Raw genomic sequence first — 26,601 nt, 5'->3', positions numbered from 1 at the left:
ATGTAAATGATGTAAATACAAATTAAAAGTCAAAGATTGTCAGATTGGATTTAAAAAGCAAGACAACTGTATGCTATCAATAAGAAAGCCACTTTATCTATAAAGTCACATATAGACTAAAAGTAAAAACAAAAACACAGAAAAAGTTATACCAAGCAAACACTAACCAAAAGAAAGTTAGAGTGAATGACATTAATATCTGTTTTAGTCTTCTATTACTGCTGTAACAAATTACCACAAACTTAGAAGCTTAAAATAATACAAATTTAGTCAGAAGTCTAGACAGGCTTCATTGTTTCCTCTGCTCAGAGTCTCTAAGGCTGAAACCAAGATGCCAGTTGGCTGGGCTCTTATCAGGGGACTCTGGGAAGGATCTCCTTCATTCAGGTTGTTGGCAATCTGGTTTCTTGTGGTTGTAGTACTGAGATCACAGGTTCTTTGCTGGTTGTCAGGTGGGGGCCACTCTTGTATTCTAGAGGTCTCTCCCCCTCTGATTCCTGCACATAGGCCTTTAAATCTTAAAACCAGCAGCAGCATATCAAATCTTTCTCAAGCTTGTCAGGCCGGCATTACTCCGTGGGTGAGTGTCAACTTATGAACCAGGAGGTCATGGTTCAATTCCCGGTCAGGGCACTTGCCTGGGTTGCTGGCTTGATCCCCAGTGTGGGGTATGCAGGAGGCAGCCAATCAATGATTCTCTCTCTTTATTGATTTTCCTATCCCTCTGTCCCTATCCCTTACTCTCTGAAATCAATAAGAATATTTTTTAAAATAATTTTTCTCATGCTTGGAATTATTCTGACATTTCCTTCTGCCATATTGCTCCTGCTTCTTGAGAAAGTTCTTTGTTTTTAAGAGCTCATGTGACTAGATTGGGTCCATCTCAATAATCCGTGGTACTATTCCTATTGTAAAGTCTGTAACTATGGTAGGCAGAGAATTCTAAAGATGTTCTCCAAGATTCCTGTCCTCTGGTTATTCAATCAAACACAAATCTAGGTGGTACTACCATGAAGTAACTTTGCAGGTGGAAGTATGGTTACTAATCAGGTCATCAGCTCACCTTAAAATAGGGAAATTATTCTAGATTATCCAAGTGGGTCCAATGCAATTATATGTGCACTTAAGAGCAAAAGGCTGCATATAGGTAAGTCAGAGAGATGAGGCAGAAGGTGAAGTCAAAGATTTCAAGCATGAGAAGGACTTGACCTGCCTTCGCTTGCTTTGAAGTCAGAGGAAGAGGTCCATGAGTCAAGGAATGCAGGCAGACTCTAGAAGCTGAGAATGAATCCTGGTTGACAGGTAGTAAGGAAATAGGTTCCTTAGCCCTACAACCACAAAGAACTAAATTCTGACAACAATTTGAATGAGTCTGGAAACAGATCAATCCCCAGAGACTCCAGAAAGGAATACAGTAAGTCCTCAGTTAATATTAATAGGTTGTGTAACTTTAAGTGAAAAGATATAAACAAAACCAATTTTACTATAGGCTAACTGATATAAACAAGAGCTAATGAGTTTTTTAATTAATTTAATACGTTATTTTATATATATATATACACACAAAAACTTATTATCTCACAGTTCTGTAGTCAGAAGTACAGATATAGCATGGCTCAGTTGGATCTTCTGCTTAGAGCCTCACAAGGTCGAAATCAATGTGTCAGAAGGGCTGTAAACAGAATATCCAACTGAGCCACGCTGTATCTGTAGTTTTAGCAGTCTTAAGACACTAAATCTGTGGTAATTTGTTCTGGAAGCAATATAAACTAATATTGCAAAACTAAATACATCTGCAAAATCCCCTTTGCCATGTAACAAAACATATTCATAGGTTCCAAGGCTTAGGGCCTGGATATCCTTGGGGGGACATTCTACCTACCACAATATAAGACATGGTATATTTTTTAACAAGGAAAAGTACCAGAGACAAACAGGGGCAGATCATAATGATAAAGAGGTAAATTTTTCAAAAAGGACCTAACAACTGTAAATATTTATCTACCTAATAACAAAACTTCAAAATACATGTAGAACATATTAATATTTACTAGTAAAATATTAAGGAGAATAGAAAAATCCACAATTATTATTGGAAATTAATATTTCTCCTTAAATAACTGATAAAACACACAGAAAATTATTAAGGCTATACAAGATGGTAATAACACTATCAACCAACCTCATCTAATTTATATTGATAAGGCATTCCTTCCAATACCAGCAGAATACAAATTCCTTTCAAGTATACACAGAACATTCACCAAGACAGACTGAATTCTGGGCTATAAAACAAGCCTCTACAAAATTAAAAAGATTGAAGTAATACAGAGTAAACATCTAAACACAATGAAATTAAACTAAAAAAATCAATATAAAATAGATATGGAAAATTTTCATAAAACTTGTAAATTAAACAACCCTCTTCTAATAATTCATAGGTGAAAGAAAAAAACACAAGGAAAAAAATCTGAAAAATTCTGGACTAAATGAAAGTGAAAATACAATATACCAAAATTTGTAAGATGCAGCTAAAGCAACATTAAAAAATTTGTAGCATTGAATGCTTACATTAAAAATGATATTAAGTTAATAATCTAAGATTCATTTAAAAAAACTAGGAAGAGAAGGAAATTTAAAAGAAGGAAGGAAATGATAAATGTAAACACAGAAATCAATAAAATACAGTAAAAAGACATTAGAGAAAAATTGATGAAACTAAAAGCTGGCTCTTTCCAAAGATCAAGAAAATTGGTAAACCTATAGCCAGAGTGACTAAGAAAAAATAGTATACACAAATTACCAGTATCAGGAATGAAAGCAGAGACATCACTACAAATCCTACAAACATTATAGAGATTAGAAGGGGATATTATGAACAACTTTATACTAGTAAATTTCTTGAAAGAAGGACATTATCAAAGTTCACACAAGAAGAAATAGATATTTTAAATATCCCTATAGCTATTAAAATAACTAAAATTATAGTTAAAATTCTTCTAACAAAGAAAATGTCAGGCTCTGACAAAATCTACCAAACACATAGCACCAAGGAAGAAATAGCACCATTTTTTTCACTAACTCTTGCAAAAATAGATAAGGAAGAAACATTTCACAATTTATTTTATGAGGCCAGCATTACCCTGATACCAAAACCTGACCAAGAAAGAAAATGACAAACCAGTATCCTTCATGAACATAGATGCAAAAACCTTTAAAATTAGCAAATTGAATCCAGCAATCCTATCTAATAAAGGGGGAATATGCAAATTGACCATCACACTGTAATGGTCAAGATAGCTGCACCCACAGCAGAGGCAGGGATTCTGTAACACAAGATGGCTGTGCCCACAGTGGAGGCAGGGATTCCGTAACACAAGATGGCTGCGCCCACAGTGGAGGCCAAGTTCCCAAAACGAGCCTTAATGAGCAATCAGCAGGGACCTCTGGCCGCGCCCCTCGCCTCAGTGCCAGGCCGGGGGACCTCAGGCCGCGCCCCCCGCCCTGGCACCAGGCTGGGTGACCTCAGGCCGTGCCCCCTGCCTGGCAGGGCTTGACAGGGGACCTCAGGCTGCATCCCCTGCCCTGTGGAGCTTGATGGGGGACCTCAAGCTGCGCACCCCACCTGGCAGGGCTTGATAGGGATCCTCAGGCTGCACCCCCAGCCCTGGCGCCAGGCTGGGGGACCTCAGGCTGCGCCCCCTACCCTGCAGGGCTTGACGGGGGACCTCAGGCTGTACCCCCCATCCCAGCACCGGCCCGTGGGACCTCAGGCCCTGCCCCCTGCCTGGCGAGGCTTGAAAGAGACCTCAAGGCATGCCCCCTGCCCTGGTCTGGGCCGGGGGACCTCAGGCCGCGCACCACGCCCCGGCCTGGGGGACCTGAGGCTGCGCCCCCTGCTTGGCAGGGCTTGACAGGGGACCTAAGGCCACACCCCCCACCCCAGCGCTGGGCCAGGTGACCTGAGGCTGCGCCCCCCACCAGGTGGGGCTTGATGGGGGTGGGGCCGGCCAGGTCTGGGTCTCGCGCAATTTTGAGGCACACGTGGGTGGGCGGGGACTTGACTCTGGTTCCCATGGCTCGCCCCAGACGCTGACAGGAGGAAGATTTTCATATACATTTTACTAATTTTCTTGCATCTCTGACACTTCTATTATAGAGAAAGGGCAAATAGCAATATTAAAATATTTCCTCTAATTAATTCCCTTTTAATGAGCACGAATTTTGTGCACCGGGTCACTAGTATACATATAAAAAAAGATGTCACATTACGATCAAGTGTGGTTTTTGCCAGGATTGCAAGCTTGACTCAACATTTGAGATCAATTATAAAATTTGTAGTACTGATAGAATGAAAAAGAGAAAAACATGATTATCTCAATAGCCCTAGAAAAAGCATTTGACATAATTCACTACCCATTCAACTTAAAAGTTCTAAACAAATTAGGAGTAGAAGGATATCTATTTAAAAACCCTACAGTTATAATACTTAGTAGTGAAAGACAATACTTTCCCCCTAAGATTGTAAACAGGCAATTGTGTCCACTTCAATACATCTATTCAATATTGTACTAGATGTCCTAGCCACAATGATAACACAAGAAAAAAGAAATAAAAGGAATGAAGATTTGAAAGGAAGGAGTACATTTGTTATTTGCAGACAATATGACTATATATGTAAAAATTCCCAAATCAGCTACTAAATCTAATAAGTGAACTAGGCAAAGTTGCAAAGTACAGAGTAAATGTACCAAAAATATTATTTCATCTTTATATGCTAGTCATTGAATACTGAAAAATTTAAACTATCATTTATTGCAACTTTCCTATAAATCTAAAACTATTCTAAAAATAAAATTTACAACATCAAAATATCAAATACTTATAGATAAATGTAACAAAATATGTGCAAGACTTGTTCACTGAAACCTACCAAACACTACCAAGAAAAGTTAAATATCTAAATAAATGGAGAGATATACCATGTTTATAGATTTAAAATGTCATTATTGTTAAGATTTACATCCTCTGTGTATTAGTTTCCTATCTATATATATAAAAGACCAGAGGCCATAAGCATCATGACAGGAACGACCGCTCAACCAGTCACCATGAGGTGGCATTGACCACCTCTCGGTCCCTCTCCCACCTGGCCCGCAAGCGGGGGTGGGCGGGACTGGCGACTGGCGAGTGGGCTGAACGGCTGACCTCTTGGTCCCTCCCCCTGGCCTGCAGGCTCTGATGGGTCAGCAATGGTGAATGGGAGAATCAGGGTGGGTCGCGGGAGGACCAGGCTGGCTGTCAGGCCATTGGGATCACCAGCTCATCCCTGGCTGCTTGGGGGCTCAGGCCTACGAGAAAGCGGGCGCCAGCAATTTCACCTCCATGCGCATGCACCGGGCCAGCTACTGGTGGAACGCGCTGCCCACTCGGGGCCACTCATGCCAGGGCAGGTAGGTCGCAGGCGCGACCCACAGCCTCCGTCAGCGCCTCAACTTCCAGCAGCTGTGGCAGCGGCAGGGTGGTGCCCATGTGAGCAGCCCCCAGTGGGCAGCGTGTTCTATCAGCGGCCAACCTGGCACACACGCATAGAGGTGAAGTCACCGGCGCTTGCTTTCCCACAGGCCTGAGCCCCCAAGCAGCCAGGGATGAGCTGGTGATCCCAACGGCCTGACAGCCTGGTGGCATTAGGCCTGGGGACTGGCAAATGGGCAGAAGATGGCCCTGATTGCAGGAGGCTAGGCCTAGGGACCCTACCCACACGATTTCATGCACTGGGCCTCTAATGTTTGCTGTAACAAATTACCACCAACACGGTGGCTCAAAACAACACACATTTATTCTCTTATAGTTCAGAGGTCTAAAATGGGTTTCACTCAGTTACAACTTAAGTGTCAGCAGGGCCCTGATTCCTCCAGAGACTAGGGGAAAATCCATTCGTTGCTCTTCCCAGTTTCTAAAGCTGCATTACGCCCTGACCGGTTTGGCTCAGTGAATATAGCGTCAGCCTGCGGACTGAAGGGTCCCAGGTTCGATTCCAGTCAAGGGCATGTACCTTGGTTGCGGGCACATCCCCAGTAGGGGGTGTGCAAGAGGCAGCTGATCAATGTTTCTCTCTCATCGATGTTTCTAACTCGCTATCCTTCTCCCTTCCTCTCTGTAAAAAATCAATAAAATATATTTAAAAAAATAAAAAAAAATAAAGCTGCATTACTTGCACTCCTTGGGCCCCTTCCTCCATTATCAAATCCAGCAATGTAGCATCTTCAAATCTCTTTCTCTGCTTCCATCAAATTGCCTTCTCCTCCTAACAGTTTCTCCTTCTGCCTCCTTCTTATATGGAAACCTATGAATACATTGTGGTTCACCTGGATAATCCAGGATACTCTTCCAATAGAGATCTTTAATTTAATCACATTTTGGCATATAAGGTAATTATCACCTTTTTGCCAAAGAAAGGTAATATTCACAGGTTCCATGGATTAAGAAGTGGATATCTTTAAGGACCATTATTTACCTTGCACCACTCATCAAATTATTCTAAAGATTCAGTGCAATCCCATTGAAAATTCCAGCAGTCTCTTCTATAGAAATTGGCATACTGATTCTAAAAGTTACATGAAAATGCAAAGAACCTAGAATGCGCAAAACAATTGTAAGAAAGAACAAAGTTGGAGAATCTATACTACATGCTTTCAAGGCTTAGTATAAAACTACAATAATCAAGACAATGGTATTACATAGAGAATAGGATAGAGTCCAAAACAGGCCCATACATACATGGCCAGTTAACTTTTGCCAGGGTAACTCAATGGAGAAAGAATTGTGTTTTAAGAAATACTACTGAATCAACTGGATAGATGGGAAAAATACACCTAGACCCTTAACCTCACAGCATATACAAAAATTTACATGAAATAGATCATAGACCTAAATGTAATCACCAAAACTACAAAATGTCTAGAAAATATAGGGGGAAAAATAATTGCCACCTAGAATTAGGTAAAGATTTCTTAGATGGGATACAAAATTGGACTTCTTCAAAATTAAAAACTCTTACTCTCCAAAAGACACAATTTAAGAAATGACAAACCAAGCCACAAACTGAGAGAGCATGTTCTGAAAACACATCTGACAAAGTACCTGTATCCAGTATACATAAAGAACTTTTATAACTAAAAAAATCTGATTAAAAATAGCAGAAAAATAAGAATAGACATTCCATCAAAAAGTTACATAAAAGGCAAATATGCACATGAAAAGATACTCAATATTTTCAGAAAGTAAGGAAATGCAAATTAAAACAACAATGAGATAAAACTACCTACTCACCACAATGGCAAAAAATAAAATGATCAATTATGACAATTGTTGCTAAGGATGTAGAGCAACTGGAACCCTCATATATTGCTGGTGGGAATGCAAAACAGTACAGCCACTTTAGAAAACACTTCTGCAATTTCTTATATAATTAAGTGCATACTTACTTTATGACCCAGCAATCCCATGCCTAGGTATTTACTCAAGAAAAAGAAAAACAAATATGCACACAAAGACTTGTATTCAAAAGTTCAAAGTAGCTTTATTTATAACAGCCACTCGAAACAACCCTAATGTCCATAAACTGGTAAACAGTTAAACCAATTGTGGCTTATCTATTCAATGGAACACTAATCAATAGTAAAAAGGAACAAACTAGGGATGCATGCAACAACATGGATGAACCTCAAATGCACTATGCTAAGCAAAATTACTTGGACTGAAGACACAATATACTGTATGACTCCTTTTATTTGACATTCTGGATACAGATACAAAAACACAGATCAGTGTGGTTACCAGTGGCTGTGTTGGGGGAACGATTGACTACAAAGGACATGAGGGAAGTTTTTTCAGCAATAAAATTTTTCTATATCTTTGGGTGGTGGTATTACAAGTGAATGGATTTATTAAAACTCATAGGACTGTGCACTAAAAATGGGTAAGTTATACTGCATGTAAAATTTACTTTGATAAACCTGGAATACCTATTGATCTACCTACACACATCAACAGCTAACATTTATTAGATGTTTGTGGAATGTCAGGTACTGTGCTGTTTCTCATGCATTATCTCACTTAAGCCTCACAGCAACCCTATAAAGGAGGCACTTTCACTATTTCCATTTTACAGATGAGGAATGAAATCTTAGATGCTAACTTGTTCAAGCAGGTAGCAGCTCTGGATAGAGAAACATGGATGGGCTGCCTCCCCTAAGCTTGAGCGGACTGGGGATTTAACCTGCAACTTTTTGGTGTACTGATGATGCTCCAACCAATCGAACCCAGGCTCCAAAATATTTTCAATTGAATACTATCACAAGTAACTTTATATTGATAATTCAACATTTTTGGAAAAGCATCCAGGTAGATAGATATACACTGTGGATGAATAGCAATCTCCAGCAGGGAAGATTAAAGACAGTCTTCACACTTTTTACGTATGATTGCTGATTTTTTTGGAACAGTTTATGCACTGTGTATTACATATACTTTGTATTATGAAAAACACCATAAGGAATGTCAATTGGAAAAGTGGGGGGGGGGGGGGTTGTAAGGAAAGGAGACCTACAAAATTCAATTCTGAAGCAAACCTCCAAGAGTGTAAACTGCAGTGATTTGGAGAGGTTGCTAACATTATATATATACTAGAGGCCCAGTGCACGACATTCGTGCACGTGGGAGAAGGGGAGGCAGTCCCTCAGCCTGGCCTGCGCCCTCTCACAGTCCAGGAGCCCCTGCTCTCCATGGAGGGTGGGCCTAAGCCGTCAGTTGGAAATCCTTAGTGCTCGCCAGCCATGAACCCGGCTCAGGACTTCTGGCTGAGCGGCGCTCCCCCTGTGGGAGTGCACTGACCACCAGGGGGCAGCTCCTGCATTGAGCGTCTGCCCCCTGGTGGTCAGTACGTGTCATAGCAACCAGTCGTTCCTCTGTTAGGTTGATTTGCATATTAGCCTTTTATTATATAGGATATATATATATATATATATATATATATATATATATATCCTTTTTGTGTTGTGGTATTCTGCTCTACAAAATCTGGATAATATGTACCCCATAAGGTGGTTTTGAATGTAATATCATGAGTATGAAAAGTGTGTTGTGTAAAGCACTAAATGAGTAGTTCTCAAAATATTTTATATCAGGATTCCTTTACTATCTTAAAAATTAATGAGGATCCCAAACAGCTTTGTTTTTATGCATCATACCTATCAAATTTTTAAACTTCTGTTGAAAAAACATTAATTAAAAATAAATAATAGCCCTGGATCAGATGGTTGAGTGTAGTCCCATGCACCAAGAGGTCCTCAGTTTGATCCATGGTCAGGGCACATGTCGCACATGTCGGGTTGTGAGCTTGATCCTTAGTGGGGGGTGTGCTGGAGGCAGCAGATTGATGTTTTTCTCTCTTCCTGTCCCTTCCTCTCTCTCTCTAAAAATCAATAAAAACATATTTAAAAATACACAAAAAAATAAAAAAGAATGTTTTAAAAATAAATAAATAATAAATTCATATATTAATACAAGTAAAATAATTTTAATTAAAAACAATTTTCCAAAATTGTTTTTATACTTTTGCAATATTTTTAAGTGTCTGGCTTCATAGAAGACTCCTAGATTCTAATATCAACATCTGCATTCATTCTGTTGCAATATGTTGTTTTTATTCAAGCATATGAAAAAAATCTGGCCTCACAGAGATATGTAGTTAGAAAAGAACTAAATATTTTAATAGCTCTTTCAGATAATAGTAGATATTCTTCTTTGATAGGATACCAAAGCTGAAGCAGTGATAATTTCTTGAAGGTTGACTGTGGTGTGGAATTTTAAGCCCTATCAATGAGCTTCTAGAAAATACTGGCTCACTGAGTAATAAAGAACTTTCAAATGTTGACATATTTCACTATACAATAGTAAAAATCATATTAGTTATTGTCACAACCCACTTTATCAGAAATATTTTATGTATTAGGAGACTCAAGCTCATGGTGGTGGATATAACATTTCAAAAATTCTAATTTTCCCTTGAAAGCTCAAATTTTACCATTTGAAAAAACACCATCAGCTGTTTTCCTTGAAGTGACAGGTTCATTTGCATTTTTGAGTAAATTTCTGTTAAATACCCTAATACAAACAACTACAGTCCCAGATTAAAATGATGTTCCATGAAAATGGCAGCTTGCAACTTAGGTACACAAGTGTTTTTCTTTGAGTCAACTACTGTATTTCAGTATACAGCAGAGGGCCTTTATGTATTCTTTCTATTTTGTCACATGGAATACAAAAACAATGTATATACAAGGGCTAAGATTGAATGAGATTGGTATTTTTTTCTGTTTTATCAAGAACATTCCTAAGTAAAGCTGCCTTTTTTTTAACTGCAAGAACACTGGTGAATAATCCAAAGAACACTTGTACAGTTTCCTCTCACCAGTGTGATTTGTGCTCAGATGCCAGCAGTTTACCCACCACTGCTTTTGCACCATCAGTGTAAATGTCAACCCAGAGATGGAGGCAAAGAATATCTTAGTATTATTATGCAAATAGTTGTGACTTGCGGACCCCTGGAAAGGTTCTCAAGGGTCCCCAGGTGTCTGTGGAAAACAGTTTGATAACTGCTGCGCTATATGTATGTTACTTATGATTATTAATGCTCAAAGATAAAGGGAGGCTTTTAAAAGCTGCTGCAAAGAAAAAGAGAGCTACCACTGAAAGATGCCAAGTGAATGACTTCATCCCTAGACTTTGGAGAAGAAAGGGGGGAATCCACAACTAATAAAAATGGAGTGAGCAGCACAAATAGAGAAATAACCAGTTGAGATGACTTCTTCTCTCTGAAAGTACAGGGAGAAATTGCAAAGTCTAGAAAATCAGAACCCATTTGTCAACCAAATTCAGCAATACATATCATTACCAGAAACGATGAACTTAAAAACAAATAATATTTAAAAGAAACACAGTGGAACCTCGGTTCTGGAACATAATTTGTTCCGGAAGGCTGTTCTCAGAAGCTATTTGTTAGAAAACTGAATCATTTTTCCCATTTGAAATAATGTAAATTGAATTAATCCGTTCCTGACCCCTAACTGATTCCCTATTTTAACCTTTCTTATATACAGTACATGTCTAATGCACTGTTAAATCTATAAACAAATACTTTTTTTCTTAAATTTATGGAACCACTCCCTGCTAGCCTTAAACAAATCACTTTCAGCACTGGGTGTAGCATCTTCCTCTTTCACAAATCATTGCCCCAGAAATGCTGTCACCTGCCTATTGCTTTTCCTTTAATCAAATCAACAAGTTTTTCTACCTCTTCATTTGCCTGTGAACATTGTTTCTTTCACACCATTAGCAACATTAGCACTCTTAATGGCCTCTTTATGTTTTGAAATTGTGCTAACTGTCCATTTCACCAACAACAAAAGCAAAAAAAAAAAAAAAAAAAGAAGGAAAGAAAACAACACGAAAATATCCACAGCATGGTAAACTGACTCACATTCTCTCCTTTGTTAGTGGCCAGAGAGACGCTTTTTGTCATGCTGATGTGTCAGCATTAAAGGGTTGTCAGGTCAGAACTGAAGTTTTGTTCAAAAAAAACGAAGACATTTTTTCCTTGAACAACTTGGTCGAGAACTGAATTGTTCAAGATGGGAGACATTCGAGAACTGAGAACCCAGGCTTGACTGTAAGTGAATATGCAGCTGGAAGTAGAGCCCTGGTCCTCTTTTCAGTAACTAGAACAGAAGTTGTGGGCTGGTGATGTCATTAACTCTCTTGTTCCCTGTGGCTCCATTCCATTTTTCTTTCTGGGCATAAATCCCTATCCAGGCAATCCTATTTAACTTTATATAGAAACAAACCTCTCCTTCATATTTTAGATTAAATCACTGTGGGATCCTGAAATTAAAAAAAAAAAAGAAATGTGATTTAGAATATCAATAAATGAAAGGAGAATGATAAACATAGGATTCATAAGTAAATTAGATAATATGTAGAGGTAAAACTTTTCTAAAGGAGTTGCAGGCTTAAAAAAAATAGATGAGTTAGGGGGAAATAAAACCTGTAAGCTAAATTCATTATCTTCCCTAAAAGAGAGTTTTCTTATTTAATAAAAGAAAAGAGTAGTGGAAATAATAAAAATATAAGTACCAAAATGTGTAAGATGTTGTAAAAGTGATTACTTTATTACTTTTTTTGAGATAGTTTAAAGGAAAAATATGAGTTCTGGGCCTATTACATGAAAAATGAAAAATAGGAATGATACAAAATGAACTTACAAGAGGACAAATAGTAGTACAAAATGTAATTCCCAATTCAAATACTAGGGCTGGAAAATAGAAATAGGGTGGAATGTCACCCTTTTATTATTCTATTGCTGCCATACAAAATTGCCACTCACCTAGTGCCTTAAAAAGCACAAACTTATTAACTTTACAGTTCTGGATATTAAAAATCTGAAATGGGTCTCACTGGGCTAAAATAAAGGCGTCATCAGGGCTGTGAATCTTCCGGAGACTCTAGGAGAGAGTTTCCCTGTCTTAACTTGTAGAGGCTGCCTCATAGCCCTTTGGCTCTTGGCCCTAGGCTCCAGTTTCAAAGCCAGCAGTGGAGAATCCAGTCCTCCTAACACTGACTCACTCTGACCTACCCTTCTGCCTCCCTTTTCTCCATTTAAGACCTGTGATTATGGGTCCAACCAGATGATCCAGAATGATTTCCCTATTTTCAGGTAAGCTGATTAGCAACCTTAATTCCATCTGCTACCTTGGTTTCTCTTTGCCAGGTAACAGAACATGCTTCCAGGTTATAAGGATTATGATGAGGAAATATTTTGGGGGGAGGGGTGTTATTACTCTGCCTACCACAGTCCAATAATAAGAAAGGTCACTTGCTGGATTAAACAATAAAATCTAAATCTATTGCATTTAAGAGTCACACTTGCAACCAATGTGAAATGTCAAACCAACTACAAGAAAAGAGATTACAAAGGTGTATCATGCCTGGGTAAGGAAAGAGAAGCAGTTTACTAGTACAGTAATTTAATAAATTAGATTTTAAAGAAAAAGAATTAAAATATAAAAATGATTAATAAGAAAAATCTAAGTAATAATAAACTAACAACATGGCCATAGAATATGAAAATAACCTGAAAATTTTTATTTTAGAATATATACAGAGATATTGCGGGCTTCTACATGCTACTATTAAATCAAAATAGATAAAGTAGACAAAGTTCCTAAAGAAACTATGGACATGAACACTCAAGTAGATAAAAATAGCATGGTTCTATCGAGAGAATTAAGTAGCAGGACAAAAAAAAATGCTTTCTTTACATGCATACAGATTTTTCCAGAAGGGGATAAAGAATCATGGGGCACTGATACACAATAAACACAAATCTAATTTAAATTTTAAAAAACTGTTGGAGTGCCTGCAATGTGTGGGTTATACAAAGATGATGAAAAAACAGTCTCTTCCCTGAAGATGCTCAAAGACTAATAGGAGCAGAGTGGGACTACCGATCAACAGTAACTATATTTACCATGGAAGATTAACTTCCCTGGGAGAGCTGGGAAAGGAGGTGGGACTGGGTCAGTAGGTTGGGGATAGGGAATTCTAGGCAAAGGGATAAGGTTTTTTAAAAGTAGGAGACAATCTTTTGTATCCAGGAGACTGGAACACATGGAGTACATTCTGTGAATTTTGCAGGGTAGGGTGCTGGGGAGGCAGGAGAAAAGATACCTGAGGAAATAAGGGAAAGGAAGGCTCAAGTAAGAAGGTAGGGAATTAAATAACAAGATAAACTCCTCTGAATTTATAAGTAGGCAATAGAAAGCCACTGAAGATTTTCTGGGAAGAAGGGTGACAGAAGGTATAGTGTGCAAGCTAGACTGTAATTGGTAGAGATCGTGAGGCAGAAATTCTACGCAATTCATAATAAACTGACAAAAACAGACTGAAAACGGTCTAACTATATGGGTCTGTTAAGCAGAATAGTAGTGTTGAAGAGATTATTTGTGCAACTTCATTTGAACTTCAGGTTTCTCATGAGCAAAGGGCAAATAATACAACCTCTACCAGGCAGAGCTGAGAAGGACTATAGTAAATAACTATCAGAAAGCATTTATTGCCGAAACCGGTTTGGCTCAGTGGATAGAGCGTCGGCCTGCGGACTGAAAGGTCCCAGGTTTGATTCCGGTCAAGGGCATGTACCTTGGTTGCGGGCACATCCCCAGTAGGGGGTGTGCAAGAGGCAGCTGATCGATGTTTCTCTCTCATTGATGTTTCTGACTCTCTATCCCTCTCTCTTCCTCTCTGTAAAAAATCAATAAAATATATATATATATATATATAAAAAAGAAAAAAAAAGAAAGCATTTATTGCAGGGTTTGGTGTCAAGCAGGTAATAGTCAATGAATGTTAATTTCCTTCTTTAAATAAGGACTAAATCAAAGATGAAATACAAAATTACCACAGAATATTTAAAATACTGCTAAAACACAACTGAAATATCAAAATACTTGGACTGCTGCCAAAGCAGAACTCAGAGAAAATGTGTCCACTCTGAAAGTGTAAATAGAAGCAAAAAAAGAAAAGAAAGAAAAATGAGGCAAAGGAAAAACTAGTGAACTGAATTTCTAAGAAATTTAGAGGGGGGGGGGGACAAAAAGAAGCCAAAAAAATAATAAAACTAAAAGTAGAAAGATAGATACAAAAACGGAATTAAGTTACACCAATAACTGGTTCTTTTAAAAAAAATGAACAAACTATACATTTGGTTGAAAAAACAATGCAATCACCTTTAAAAAGATCTTTATTCATTGATTTTAGAGAAAGAGAGAGAGAGAGAGAAACATTGATATGCTTTTCTACCCATGCATGCATTCAGTGCTTGATTCCTGTATGTGCCCTGACCAGGGATTAAACCTGCAACGCTGGCATATGGGGACAACTCTCTAACCAACTGAGCTACCTGGCCAGAACCAAGTTTGTTTTTTTTAAAAAAAAATATGGCATACTAAATAGGAAATCACAAACCTGACAGGCAAGAATAGAATACGATATAGCAATAACACAGTGATAAGAAAATTAATTTTTAAGAAAAAATCATAGTCAAATCCAACACTATTCTGTGTTATTTTGCAAGAAACATTCAGACCAAAGAACAAGTATAAAATAAATTTTGCTTGGTTCTTCACAAACCAGCAAACGGAGGTTCTAATGGATATTCTGGCATTAACCACTATTTCCTAAATTTCACTTTTTCAATTACACCTTTAAAATAGATTTATTCCACTCTTCATCTGAATCAGTAATGATAGCATGTGATCATTAGTAGCCTCACATGGATCAAATTATAAAGTTAGTATCCTCTCTAAAATCTATATGGAGCTTTGGCTTGAGGCTCAAATTCCCTCTCTACTTCGTGGGGAGGGGAAAAGAATTGATAGAGGAAGAGAAGGGAGGGAATATACTTAGTAAAGAGATGACTCTATGAGTGTAAATGTTCTAGTATCTGTTTTCTGCAAATCCAAAGAATGCAACTGAACTCTTTTTAGACCCTTCAGTTTTCTCCAGTGAAAGCTGCTGGTTTAACTAGAGCAGGCACACATGCACACACATGAATGCTTTGGGTGACACATCCCTGTGAGTACTTCTATGTCTAACACTTCAGACAATGACCCCAACTGACGATCTGCTGACACTGTCCCAAACTGTTAAAGGGACTGTACCTCTCACACTGAGCATAATCTTACTAACCAAATTTAATGTCTTTTAGTGGCAATTTAAACTGGTTTTTTTAAGATAAAAATGTTTAAGAACATCTAACCAATAGATATAAGGAAGCACAAAAGCCAAATAAAAACAAATCACTTTTAAAGAGAAGTATAAGGAGCCAAGGACTGCACAAAACTGTGTGGTCATGGGTGGAACAACCTGGGCCTAAGCCTGTCTCCTCATCAGGCTGCTCATATATCAATCAATATGTTAATATAAGGAAAGTGAAAGCCCTGAGCCAATAATCAATTTAACTTAGTTTAGTTGCTACTATCTATCTATCTATCTATCATCTATCTATCTATCTATCTATCTATCTATCTATCTATCTAGAGAGGTAATATGCTAATTGGTCCTAACGGTGTCCCATTCACAACCGGTCAACAGGCTGCGTGTGCACAGGAGCCACAGGAGCTGGTGGGCAGGGATGGGGGCAGGAACTTCCGCCCCTAGCAGAGATGTGTGCAGTCCTGCCCAGCACTAATGTCACGCTGCCTCGGAGGCGGAGGCCGTTCCCAACAGAGGCACGCACAGGCAGGAGCTGGTGGGTGGGGACACAGACAGGGGGTCGTGCCCGAGCTGCCGCGGCACGGCTTGAGCAGGCCCAGAGCGGATACAGGCATTTTTTCGTGGTAAAGGGACTGGAGTCTGTGTTGATGAAAACACCTTGGTGGCAGCTGAGGCCGGCAGTGGTGGCTGCGGCCGGCAGTGGCCGCAGCAGCGGGGTGATGGGGGTGGTGCATTTCCCTGATCAGCCCGGTTGCCTCTGGCAAAGGGAGGCCAGACTGCGGTTTAGGACATCCCCTGAGGGCTTCCTGACTGTGAGAAGGGGCAGGCTGTGCTGAGGGACCCCCCTCCAGTGCACAAATTTCATGCACTGGGCCCCTAGTTTTTTATAAAACAGAACAGTTGTAACGATCTCATTTAGCAATCATTTTTCTCACTGTCAGGTCTTAGTATAACCAAGAGACTTTTCTCCCTATTAGGACACAGTACAAATCATCAGTTATAAAGATCCCATCTCCAGAGCTTAAGTCAAGGCTTTCATGTTAAATTCTAGTCACCTTGTATGGACATGAACTATAATCAGGCAAGGCAATTAGAAACCTCAATATTGGCAAGCTTAACCCCGGAATCCTAGAGAAACCATCTAAAACTCCTCCAACCCACTCTTTCTCCCCTAAAACAAAGTCTCCAGTGGTACATGTCTATTTATACTTAATATCACTCATCAGTACATTTGTTGAATGCCTCAACATCCTGGCCTTCGCCGAAACCGGTTTGGCTCAGTGGATAGAGCGTCAGCCTGCGGACTGAAAGGTCCCAGGTTCGATTCCGGTCAAGGGCATGTACCTTGGTTGCGGGCACATCCCCAGTAGGGGGTGTGCAAGAGGCAGCAGATCGATGTTTCTCTCTCATCGATGTTTCTAACTCTCTATCCCTCTCTCTTCCTCTCTGTAAAAAATCAATAAAATATATTAAAAAACAACAACAACAACAACAACAAAAAACATCCTGACCTTCAAAGAACTCACAGCCAAGAAAAATATGTGTGTAATTGCCAATTATAAGAAAAATATTTTTAAAACCAGAAATTATGCATTCAAATGAGACTTGTCTCCTTTAAACAATTCCCCTGGGATTCAATGCACTATTCCACTTCTTGGCTCAAACCATCTTTTTTAAAAAAAATATATTTCTTTATTGATTTCAGAGAGGAAGGGAGAAGGAGAGACAAAAACATCAATGATGAGAGAGAATCATTGATCAGCTGCCTCCCACACGCCCCCTACTGGGGATCAAGCCTGCAACCCAGGCATGTGCCCTTGGCTGGAATTGAACCTGGGACCCTTCAGTCCACAGGCTGATGCTCTATCCACTGAGCCAAGCCGGCTAGGGCTCAAACTATCTTTACAGTGTGCCTCCTGGAATCACTTGAGAGAATGCAGTCTGTTCTTCTGAATATCTTCATTGCTGTCAAAACTTGACCAAGAGGATATTCAATTTTTGGAAACAACCAAAAGTCAGAGTCAAGTTTAATGAATAAGATGCGTGATCAAACTAGGTGGCATTATTTGAGTTCAAAATTATATATGATTACAGAACAACAAAACATTTCCTTATATGATTTCTAATCTGACTCCAAAGGAAATTTCAGATATGTAACAAGGAGTATGAGCAATGGAATAAATATATGTACAGGGTGGGGCAAAAGTAGGTTTACAGTTGTGAGTACATAAAAATGTTTATTCTTGTATCATTATTTACTAACTAGAGACCTGGTGCATGAAATTTGTGCACTGGGGGGGGGTGGCAGGGGGGTCCCTCAGCCCAGCCTGCGCCCTCTTGCAGTCTGGGAGCCCTTGGGATGTCCGACCGATGGCTTAGGCCCGCTCCCAGCAGTCAGACATCCCTCTTGCATCTGGGCTCTCGCAGTCCGGGACCCCTCGCTCCTTACAGCCCACCTGTAGCGGAGGCTGGAGAGGCTCCCACTAAGGGTGCTGCACTCACTAGAGCGGCGCTCCCCCTGTGGGAGCACACTGACCACCAGGGGACAGCTCCTGCGTTCAGCATCTGCCCCCTGGTGGTCAGTGTGCATCATAGCGACTGGTCGTTCCACTGTTTGGTTGATTTGCATATTAGCCTTTTATTATATAGGACTAGTGGCCCGGTGCATGAAATTCATGCACCGGAGGCGGGGGTGTCTCTCAGCCCAACCTGCATCTTCTCCAATCTGGGGGATTGGGCCTAAGCCAGCAGTTGGACATCCTTCTCGCAATCTGGAACTGCTGGCTCCTAACTGCTCACCTGCCTTCCTGCCAGATCGCCCCTAACCACTCTGCCTGCTGGCCTGATCACCCCCAACTGCCCCCCTTCTGGTCTGATCACCCCTAACTGCCCCCCTGAGGGCCTGATTGCCCCTAACTGCCCCCTCAAAAGCCTCCTTGCCCCCAACTGCCCCCCTACCAGCCTGATTGCCCCAACTACCCCCCCACCAGCCTGCTTGCCCCCAAATGCCCCCCAGCTGGCCTGCTCTCCCCCAACTGCCCCCCCTCCTGTCCTGATCGCCCCTAACCACCTCTACCTCGGCCCTGCCACCATGGCTTTGTCAGGAAGGTCTCCCAGAAGGTCTCCCAATCTAATTAGCATATTACCCTTTTATTAATATAGATTATTGTATTATTTCCCATATGAACTGTAAACTTACTTTTGCCCCACTCTGTATATATTTCTCTTTTCCCTAAGTAGCTTCTTTGAAGGATGATACACATTTGAATGTGTAAACTCTGAATAAGGTTCCCTTTATTTAATCAGTTACAACTCATAAACAGAAGGCTCCTTAGTATATTGGACATACTATGTCATGGGGTGGGGAGACTGTCACTAAATTAGAGATTAGCATGGCATGCAGGAATGAACACAACCTTCAGAAAGAGATCTATTTGTGTTAGAATCCTGACTTGGCCCCTTATTGACTGTGTGACTTTAGGGAAGTCACAAGCTATCTAAGACTCTGTAAAATAAGGCTGATACCTAACTAGCAAGGTTGTTGTAAAGATTCAAGATAATAGATACAAAATACTGACACTGTGTCTGGCATATGGTAGGTGCCCATAAGTCACAACTATCTATATATATAAAACCCTAAGTGACCGGAATGACGGGTAGCTATGATGTGCACTGCGGGGGGCAGGGCCGGCCGGCCAACCTCCCGCAGCCCCTCCCCCTGGCTGGCCCTGGCCCCGATCGGCCCTCCCCACCCCGATCAGGGGTGGGACCAGCCGGACCCCCACCATGCACGAATTCGTGCACTGGACCTCTAGTTACTAATAATAACCTCAGTATAATCAAGAGACTTTTCTTACTACAGGTGCTTTGAGATGACAGAATGACAGGTAAACAGACATTTGGGTAGTGAGTAGCTCATTCACAGTACTGACATACACTCAGTGCTGTGTTTTTAAAAAATAATATGTGAATAATATTTTAAGTAATTGTTAACACTGTGTACAGTATTTTTAATGACACGTGTAACTAGCAGTGTTCCCAGTACACTGACATTTCACCACTGTCTGAACATACCATGCCCTCCCATGAACCCGTGCCTTTGCATACTTTGTACCTTTCCTGCCCTCTGGGCTGACAAAACCCTATAATTATACCCTTCAAGATTGAGCTGTGGAACCTTCCCAGCATGCTCTAGACAGAATTAGTGGCTCTGCCCCTTGTGCTTCCACAGCATTTGGTTCCTGTCTCTGGAATGCCTCATCCTGTGTTGAACTTTAATTTCTCTCTCCATTTCTGCTTCTTCTGGGCTTGAGCATGGAGAGGGACTATGTCCCATTTCTTCTTGTACTTAGAGCACATAGCACATGTCTTGGCACACAGCAGGAACTCGGGAGATATTTGAGTAATGAATGCTTTAAATATGAATCCTTTACAAACAGACTGTTAAAGGCCAAGTAGCTGCCTTTTGTTAACAATTACCAGCAATCGCATTTCATTTTTTCCTGACTTCAAATAAGAGACAAGGTAACTTAGACTCCAGAATAACTTTATAAGTTGAAGCACATGGAAGTTTTTAAACACTACTGACCTCCTCAGTACTCCACACCCACTGGAAGGAATCCCTAGAGCAAGGTTCCTCCGCTTTTTTCTCAATCCAGCACACCTGTAGGATGCACCACTCTCTGTCAGGAGCTCACTGCAGACGACTCAGAATGCCTAGCAGAGTCCTCACAGCCTTCAAGCACTGCCTGGCTACCAGGGCTGAAGGTCCTTCTCTGAGCCAGCAATTCCACCAAGACAGCAGAAAATCCCAGTGCTTCATGGGAAGGGCAGTGTTCCAACTTAATGCCACCTACTTCCAGATCTCTACCTCTCAGGAACACCTTGGAGTCAGAGTTTGCCAAACCTGTATACTTCTAATAGTTTGCTAATTCAATGAATAGGCTCCCTAGGCATTAGGAAGCCTCAGGCATGCAAGGAAGGACTTGGTGGGTCCAGTGAATCTGTTTCAGCAAGTCCTAACCTGTGTACCTAAGAAGTAGTTCATGACCAACCAGTTCTATGCCAGATGGAAACAGGCAGAGGGTCAGCAGTCTTATGCAACTGAGTGTTGACACTTGTGAATCATTCTCTATCACTGTAGTTTTTCAGAGTGTTGGCAATACAGCAGCGAGTTCAGACTGACCAAGATCAAAAGGTTGGAAAGGAGATCTGGAGCCATGGCCCATGAATTGGGATCACCAAACCATGACAGTGACTATTTCTGTGACACACATAATCCAAGAAGAAAAGGCAGTCACATTCTTCCTTAGTGTCATCACCTTTCCTGTCTCTGCAGTGGAATGGCTGCTTTCTAAAGGAGGGAAGAGGATGAGAGGAAAGAGAACCAGGCCACAGACCATCAGGAAAGCAGTGACTGAAAGAAGCAGTTCTAGACTTCTCTCATAGGCTCTGGAAAGTAATTAATTTGTTCATTCCACAAATATTTATTGAGCCAGATACGAGTACTATTCCAGGTATGCATGGTACCATAATGAATGGAGTCCTGGCCTGGCCCCATGGAGCTTATAGGAGAGAACTATAGTAGGGGATAATTTAGTAGGGGAGACAGGCATTAATCAAATAAACACACAAATATAAGGGTACAAATAAGTACTATGATGGAGGAATACAGCATGCTACACAGATAGTACCAAGAGGAATCAATGGACCTGGTCGGGGAAGTCAGAAGAGCTTCTAAGTGAGCCGAGATCTCAAAGATAAATAGGAATTAACTGGGTCAGGAGGATAGGAGAAGAGAGGAGAGGGAAACATCTCCAGCAAAGAGTACAGTATGTGCCAAAATCCTGGGGTAAGTTGTTGAACTGGTTCTGAATTAGAGGCAGGGAGCAAGGCAGCAATGATAAGGTTTGAGATCCTAGCACAAGGTATCTCTTGTCTAAACACCTCAGTTTGCTTTCTAGCTGTCTGGAGGGCCCTCCTCCTCATGGAACAAGACTAAAGAACAATGTCAAAAACTAGATGTGCCCACAAGACATGACACACCACCAGCTAAAAATATATATATCAGACTTGCTGATATTCCCTGGCCACTGTCTTAGCAGTCACTACTGTGGGGTAACACCATTCACTCCCACTGATTCAGGAAAATGGCACCCTATAAAAGATTTTTAAACTTTTCAAGTAGAATTAAAGTGTTGATAAATATGCTGATGATTACTACAAAACTGTTTAGATACCTAATCTTTCATTGTAATTTTCATATACCAATTTTTTTTTGAGGGGGGAAGATGCTAGAGGGAAAAATAGTTAAAGATGGTATCTGTGCAGCACTATTTTGCTTTGGCAACTCTGAAAGCCAGTTAGATTACTCCTCAAAGTTCTTTGTGGCTTCTGAATTATCTATCAGCTTATAAAATAGTCCTGAATCTTTCTATTTGTAAAGCACTTTGTACTCAATCATTAATTTGGCCTCCCTATCCTGCTGAGAGATTATACTCATTATACAGATAAAAATGGACAGATAAATGAGTGGTCCAAGGATGCAAAACAATTCAGGTTTGACATAACTTATCACCCTCACCAAACAATGCAAACACACAAGGCCTGTCCAACTCCAGCACCAATCCTGAAACCCAGCCCTAACTCCTATAAGCAGCAGAGGAAGACACTGCAGTTTGTTTTCAGTAACCTGCTCTCAACAAGACCCTCTATGTAGAGTGCCTTCAAGCCAAAAAGATCATGACTACAGTGACTGGGACTTTGTCACTACAGACCCAAATATGAACTCAGCAGTGCTCAAAGAGGAACAAAAGCACCTAGGAAGTCACAATGGCTCGTAGCTTAAAATGTTTCCCGTCCCTAAGAAGACTGCACTCCCAACACACTCTATGTCTTTCTTCCTCCCACCTCGGACTTTCTTTCATCCCCCACAAGGAGCCCAGATAGTGGGCTCCACTGGGCTCCCACAGTACAATACTGAACAGTGCTGTAAACTGTCTACTAGTATTTACATGCCCTTCTCCACCCCCAAACTGGAACCTCCCAGCATCTTAAGCACCTGGCATAAGACCGAGCATACAAAAGGTTTATTGAGTGCATGGCTTCCCACCAGCAAATAAGGGAAATAAGTACACCCTTCATAGAGTAGTGGACTTTAGAGATCAATTAGGCTAACCCCTTATTTTTCAGATGAGCAGAGAATCACCTAGTTACATATGGCCTTGTCTCCAATCCAGGTCTGATGGTCCGGTTTAGTTCCCTAATATTTCATAAGTGGGTACTATTTGTCAGACATGATGGGAGGTGCTGGGATAGTGAGATGATCAGGAGATGGTCGCTGCTTTAGGGAGCTCATAGCCTGGGGGAGGGAACAGTTACAGAACATTTGGGCAAGTGGAGGGACAGATGCTTGATTATTTAGCCAGTGTTCTCTCCATATTGTCCACTGTTATTCCCCCACTGGGAAATAGAACAGCAATATCTACTTCCTGCAAATAAACTTATAGTGAACATATGAGAAAACCCGTATGGAAAACTGTCAGGTTCACCCCCAAAGGCATTATGTAAGGTATTGCCATACCCTGGCACCGACTCCAAGGATTCAACGTTTCAGATATCAGATATCGGCCCCACAAAGAAGCAAACAAGGGAGAAATGGGCTTACCTCCAAGGAAACCTCAAAGGCTGAGAAGACATGTGGGATAGGGGTGTGCGGGCAAGTGAAATGGCCCTTGTGAGGAGAATAGGGGGGAGGCAGAGCAGTGCGAAAAGCTGGAACTGAGAGAGGGAAGTTGGGACAGCAATAAGAGAGGGCAGGCCAAGAAGAGCGGGGTTCCCTCAGGGCCAGGCGGGGGCCCTGGCCGGGAGAGTCTGGACTGTGCCGCAGGCCAGAGGACTGAAGGTACGGGGCGCGGGAGGAGGAAGCGGGCCAGAGCGGAGACAAACTGTTTTCCCAGAGAGTCTCTGGCACCCGCAGGGAAGCTCAGGCAGGCGCCCGGGGCTGCAGGTGCCCTGCCTCTCGCTGCAGCTTAGCGCTGCTGTGCCTCCCTAGAGCCGAGCCCGCAGCGCCTCACCTCGGGTTGAAGTCCTGGAAGAGGCCCCTCAGGTTCATGGCGGAGAACTTCACCGCGGAGGCCTCCTCCTCCCCCCGCCCCCCCTCCCTCGCAGCCTGCGCTTTACAACGGGTTCATGGTGCCCGCGCCAGCCGCGTCCCCGCTGCTGCCGCCGCCACCCAGAGAAACCAGAGCCACCGCCTCCTGCCCCTCCTTCCGGGCTGCCGTACAGCAGTCGCGCATGCGTTCTAGGCCCCGCCCGTCGACCCTGTGAAGAGCCTGGGTCTTGAGCTATGCCAGTCCCTGACCCTTTCCCTTCCTGGCGGGCTGAGGAGACTGTGGGGTCTAGAGGCTGGTCGAGACCGGGGTCCTAGGGAAGGGCGGAGAGCCCAAGGAGGACGCTGACTAGGTGCAGACTTGCGGGGAGGGAGCGGCCGCTTAGGAGGCCTACAGTGAGGTCTTCCAGGACACCTGCCTTGACCCATGCTGCCTTCTGGACATTTGCTCTAGTGAGTACTAAGCCTCCTGGGGGAAGGGAAGAAGTGGCCAAAGGTGAGAAGTTGCATGTTGGCGATCTTATCCCAGGCTTCACTACTCAGATTTGTCAGTGACTCCAAAGTCTGCTTCTCAACTTCCCTCCCAAGGTGCAGACCAGCTCAAAGGGATATGCTGGCCTACCCAAACTCAGGTTACCCTGCACCAAACTTATCTTCCCTCTCTAAGGCCTTCCCCTACTAGGTTGCCTCTCCTTTAGCAACAGATATTCACGGGTGGGGGTGGGGGATGCCCAAACTGGAAATCTGGGAATCATCCTTGCTTTGCTAACCTAATTCAGAGACTCCTTGGCTCCTGCCTAGACTTTTTGGTCACCTTACATCTGGCCTCTTTCACCACTGCAGACCATCTATTTAAGCTCCCAGGTTTATCTTCATTGGACAAGTCAACATCTTTGAGCCTCAATTTTTCTCCTCTGCAGAGATAATAAAACCTACTTTCTAAACTTGTTGGGAACATTCCATGACAACTTGCATGACACACTCACTGTGTGATACACACTAGGTGCCCTAAGAATGCTATTGTTGTCGGTGCTCTTACAGTTGTCTACCTCCTCAAGGAGTCTATTTACTTTTGAAATTGGAGATCAGGACAAACTCATAGCAGGTCACTTAGCCTACCTTCTTCATTTCCTTCTGGGTGATTTAAGAGTTTTCCATAAGCATAGCAATACTTTAGACATTACTCTGGTATTATGGATAATAGTCATTTTTACAATACCACAGTTTCATGAATGGCAATTTTATACAGGTTAGCCCTGGGGCAGCTTCAGAAGATCACAATTATGATAGTCATACTCTGCTGTGATGTATAACCTTTCTTCTGAGAACTTGAAAACATTTCACAAGTAGTAATTTGGCTTCCCAAACCCACTGGGAAATGGGTATTATTATATGAGCTTGTTTTAAGGATGAGTAATCTGAATCAAGTTTGTCAGCTGCTGAAGCACCAGAGTTTTTGGTCCGCCTCCCCTGCCTATCCTTCAGGCAGAGTCAACCAACCCTGAGGAGGTTCCCAATGAACATTTAAATACAGGAGAGAATGCTGAGGCACAGAAAAGCTTGTAGAATGTGCCCTGAGCCACCCAGCTAGTAAGGATGTAGGAGTAAAGATGCAACTGGGGGTCTGGCTGAACTTGCAACCCACAATCTGCTAGAAAGAGGTACTTGACAGTGGCCAGCACCATCTTAATTACCATCAGAATCACCCCCAAAAGGCATTAAGGAGTAAAATTGTTAAGACACTTGAATAACAGGCATTTTTGCCCTTTCAAGAGTTTCACAGAGACCAGGCAAGCTGTCAGTGTCCCCAGAGCCTTGATGGCAGGTACTACTTTGGTGAGGTCACAGGGAGTCTCACAGCTGAACCCACTGCTCTGCAGGACCACAGTGGTCCCAGATATGACCAGGTTGGGGGGTACTATTTAGCCTAAGGAATAGGACACAAATACACAACAAATTGCCCATGTATTCTTTTGCTCTGACAAACAAAATTGCCAAGAAGAGCCCTGTCCATGAGGATATCTACACTAATAAAAGAGAAAGATGCAAGTTGATCATACCTCTGTGACACCCACCAGCCAATCAGGAGTGAGTATGCAAATTAACCCAACAAAGATGGTGGGTTAATTTGCATACGCAGGCGCCAAGCGGTCTGGGTCCGGGGAACATCCTCGGGACCCAGACCTCTCTGAGCCTGTAGGCCCGCATGTAGGCCCTGAGAGGCCGGGGTCCTAGAACGCCCCTGGCCAGGAGTGGCCTATGGGTGCTGGCGCCAAGTGGCCCGGGTCCCGGTACAAGCGGCCAGGGACACCAAGCGCAAGTGGCCGCAGGGCAAGGCGAGAAATTCCACCCCGCGGCCACTTGCACATGCACCTGCACCAAGCAGCCCAGGTCCACGCCCCCCAGCCTGGCGGACACAGTGAACATGCGGCTGCCGGGCTTGGGGGCATGCCCCCAGTGGCCAGGGACATGCCGCTAGCCCAGTGGACACAACTCAGGGGATCCTCTGTGTATGGGTTGCAGAGGAAACACCTTTACTTTTTTTAAAAAAGTATATTTTATTGATTTTTTACAGAGAAGAAGGGAGAGGGATAGACTGTCAGAAACATCGATGAGAAACATCCATCAGCTGCCTCCTGCACACTCCCCACTGGGCA

At 42.1% G+C, this 26,601-nt stretch overlaps 1 protein-coding gene across 1 annotated transcript in view; it reads right to left on the bottom strand.

Annotated features, from left to right (window-relative positions):
* Positions 1-23,982, bottom strand: part of TMEM185A (transmembrane protein 185A) — a 40,616-nt gene extending 16,634 nt beyond the window's left edge. The window contains exon 1 of the mRNA XM_079765994.1: positions 23,910-23,982. Within this exon, the coding sequence (XP_079622120.1) occupies positions 23,910-23,947 (38 nt within the window). The 5' untranslated portion in view covers positions 23,948-23,982. The remainder of the gene's footprint in view (positions 1-23,909) is intronic.
* Between the last annotated feature and the right edge of the window lie 2,619 nt (positions 23,983-26,601).

Source organism: Cnephaeus nilssonii, assembly GCF_951640355.1.
Source record: "Cnephaeus nilssonii genome assembly, chromosome: X".
Taxonomy (NCBI): domain Eukaryota; kingdom Metazoa; phylum Chordata; class Mammalia; order Chiroptera; family Vespertilionidae; genus Cnephaeus; species Cnephaeus nilssonii.
Note: the sequence above shows the minus strand (reverse complement) of the source record. Positions and strands in the feature narration are given on the sequence as shown.